The sequence below is a fragment of the Aphanomyces astaci genome (assembly GCF_000520075.1).
Source record: "Aphanomyces astaci strain APO3 unplaced genomic scaffold supercont1.48, whole genome shotgun sequence".
In the NCBI taxonomy this organism is placed as follows: domain Eukaryota; phylum Oomycota; class Saprolegniomycetes; order Saprolegniales; family Verrucalvaceae; genus Aphanomyces; species Aphanomyces astaci.
This window is the reverse complement of record NW_009798311.1, coordinates 79,845-82,308: the sequence shown is the minus strand read 5'-3', so window position 1 is coordinate 82,308 and position 2,464 is coordinate 79,845. Positions and strand designations below refer to the sequence as shown.

At 49.4% G+C, this 2,464-nt stretch overlaps 1 protein-coding gene across 1 annotated transcript; it reads right to left on the bottom strand.

Moving 5' to 3' along the window:
- Positions 1-406: 406 nt before the first annotated feature.
- H257_13378 (hypothetical protein) lies at positions 407-1,582 on the bottom strand (the record flags this gene model as incomplete). The annotated part of the gene is made up of 2 exons (XM_009840876.1): positions 407-1,411; positions 1,460-1,582. 2 exons carry the CDS (start codon positions 1,580-1,582, stop codon positions 407-409), a joined length of 1,128 nt encoding a protein of 375 aa, XP_009839178.1.
- Positions 1,583-2,464: the final 882 nt, after the last annotated feature.

Here is a 2,464-nt window from a genome sequence, read left to right as displayed (position 1 = left end):
TGCCTTTGGGCTGCCATGCGACCAATTAGGCTTCGAAACGACTGAGAAATGGATTAATAAAAATCAAGTCAATTTCATTATGGAACAGAGGAAGTATAAACAGAACTCCATCGTTGTTCAGCTTCATCGTGAAGCGCCATAATAACAACATTTCCGGGTATATGTAAAAAAATAATACTAGTAAACTTGCCTAATCTGTAGCGGCTTTCCGGTGTCCAACTACCACTACTTTGGGGAGAGACACGGTACAGTAGAGCCATGCATAATGAGTTAACGTTAGCACGTTTCGAGCCTACTTGTTTGTCGATTCTTGTGTCTACATTATTAGACGACGACAAACCCACACTGGTTTTCCACCATATAATGTTTTTTTATTACTCAAAACGGTATCGTAACCACCGTCACTTTAGCACGCCACCTGCGTTTGTTGCGTCAGCTCAACAACGTACGCAATGGAAAACTTGGTAAAGTCCGCGACGTGCACCCAGTTGATGTTAGCCAGCGTGTCGTTAGACGTGTGGATGTATGGGTTGCTGTTGCCTCGGGCAGCTTCAAATGGAAACGACGACGGGTACCCCGCACGGAACCAACTGGCATGGTCCGACGCGCCGTAGCCGAATATGCGGTCCGCGTAGCCGATCGTCAAGTACTTGGTCACGAGCTTCTTCAAGAAATCCACGAGCGGAACGTAGCTAAAGTCCACAGCAAACGCCACCACGGGAGTGGTGCCAGGCTTGTAGTAACCGATCATGTCTTGTTGGACTTGGGCGTAAATGTCAGTTTGTTCAGCCAGATATGACTTGACGATTTCGACCGACCCTTGCAATCCCGTCTCTTCCGCCGCGTACCAGTGCACTTCCACGGGGCGCGTGGGGTTCCACTCGTTCGAATTGAGCAAATGCGTGAGCGTGTGCAAGATGGAAATCGATCCAGATCCGTCGTCGTCGGCGCCAGGGGCGTACGTGTTGTTGGTCGAGCGGTTGATCGAGTCTTGGTGGCCAGAGAGCACCACCGTGTCGTTAGCCGTTTGGCCAGAAATCGGCTCGATGCGGGCAATCACCGACGCCTGGGTCCAGTTGTGCTCAAAGCGGCGCACCGTGTACTTGATGTTGGGGTTCACGGGCTTCAACGCGCTTGCTTGGTCGAACAACCAAGTGCTGGACGCTTTGCCTTCGGCGGACAACTTGTGCCGGGTGGCAAACTTGGTCACAAACTCGGTCAACGTTTTCTCCAACGCCGAAGTAGTCACGTTGGCCTGGATCGCACGGACTAGGGTTTCGTGGACGGGGCCAGCGGGGTAGGTCTTGCTTTCAGGGCGTTGGGCGCGTCCGAATCCAAACGTTTGGAGCGAGTCCCAGTCGCCATTGGTGGCGTCGGCAAACCCAATGTTATTTTCGATCAAGTCGTCAATCTACATAGGGTTTGTCAATGCAAGAGATGAGGGGGGGCTACGTCGTACCTCGCTCTTGGTCAACCAGCGTTGGTCGTCGTCGGACAAAGCGATCAAACGCTTTTCGCCGTTGTCGATAGTTTGAGCTACGACCAGGGCGGCAATGAAAGCAAAGGCACCAAACACTTTCATGGTTGGAAAAGGATAAATGAATGGTATACGAAGGTAGATTACGTCTTGCTTGCTTGTTTGAAAGATTAATCAAGCCACGTGTAGTTCTATTACCATCTGGGGTTGCCGCGTGGGTGTCGTGATACACGTAGCTGATATGAGACACATACCAGGAATTCCCTCGCTGCAACAGTAGTACTGTTGTTACGTAATCATTTGGGTATCCTGGCATACAAACCCCCAGTTATTTCTGGAACTTAGTCAAATCAAGTATAAATTCAAAACAACTCATTTCGGCTACTACACGTAGCTGATATGTAGCTGATATGAGACACATACCAGGAATTCCCTCGCTGCAACAGTAGTACCTAAATGCTCGATTTTGTTGCTTCTGTACCGATGAGCCCATTAAGCTGTTGATTTGGCAGCAACAGCGATAGCTGTGTTGGCAACAAAATCAGTGTAGTGACGATATATTGCGAGGCGGCGCCGTCAAGTGAAATTCGCATACCATAATATACGCTGGTATATGTGGACAATGAGGCCTTGCCGTGAAACGCTTGGTCGCCGCCCTCAAGCCCATTAGACACATACAAAACGTATCATCACGTCAATTATTACGGGAGTAACACTGTTACCACCAAGGAGGCATGAATGCAGTGTGTGGGACCGCGGTTGTATGATCCGATGCAGGTGGGTGTTGTCAGGACAGTCTTGAACTTATAATGCACCCGATACACTTTTATATACGTCCGAACCACATCGGTAGGTCGCTCAAGGGGAGGCCTGGTTGTAGGCCTCTCCTCACGTTACCTACAGATAAGCACTCAGTAGTGTTGTCTACCTGTAGCTACATGTGTATGGTGTTGTTAATCATAATTTGAATCTGTCAGAATTTAGTGG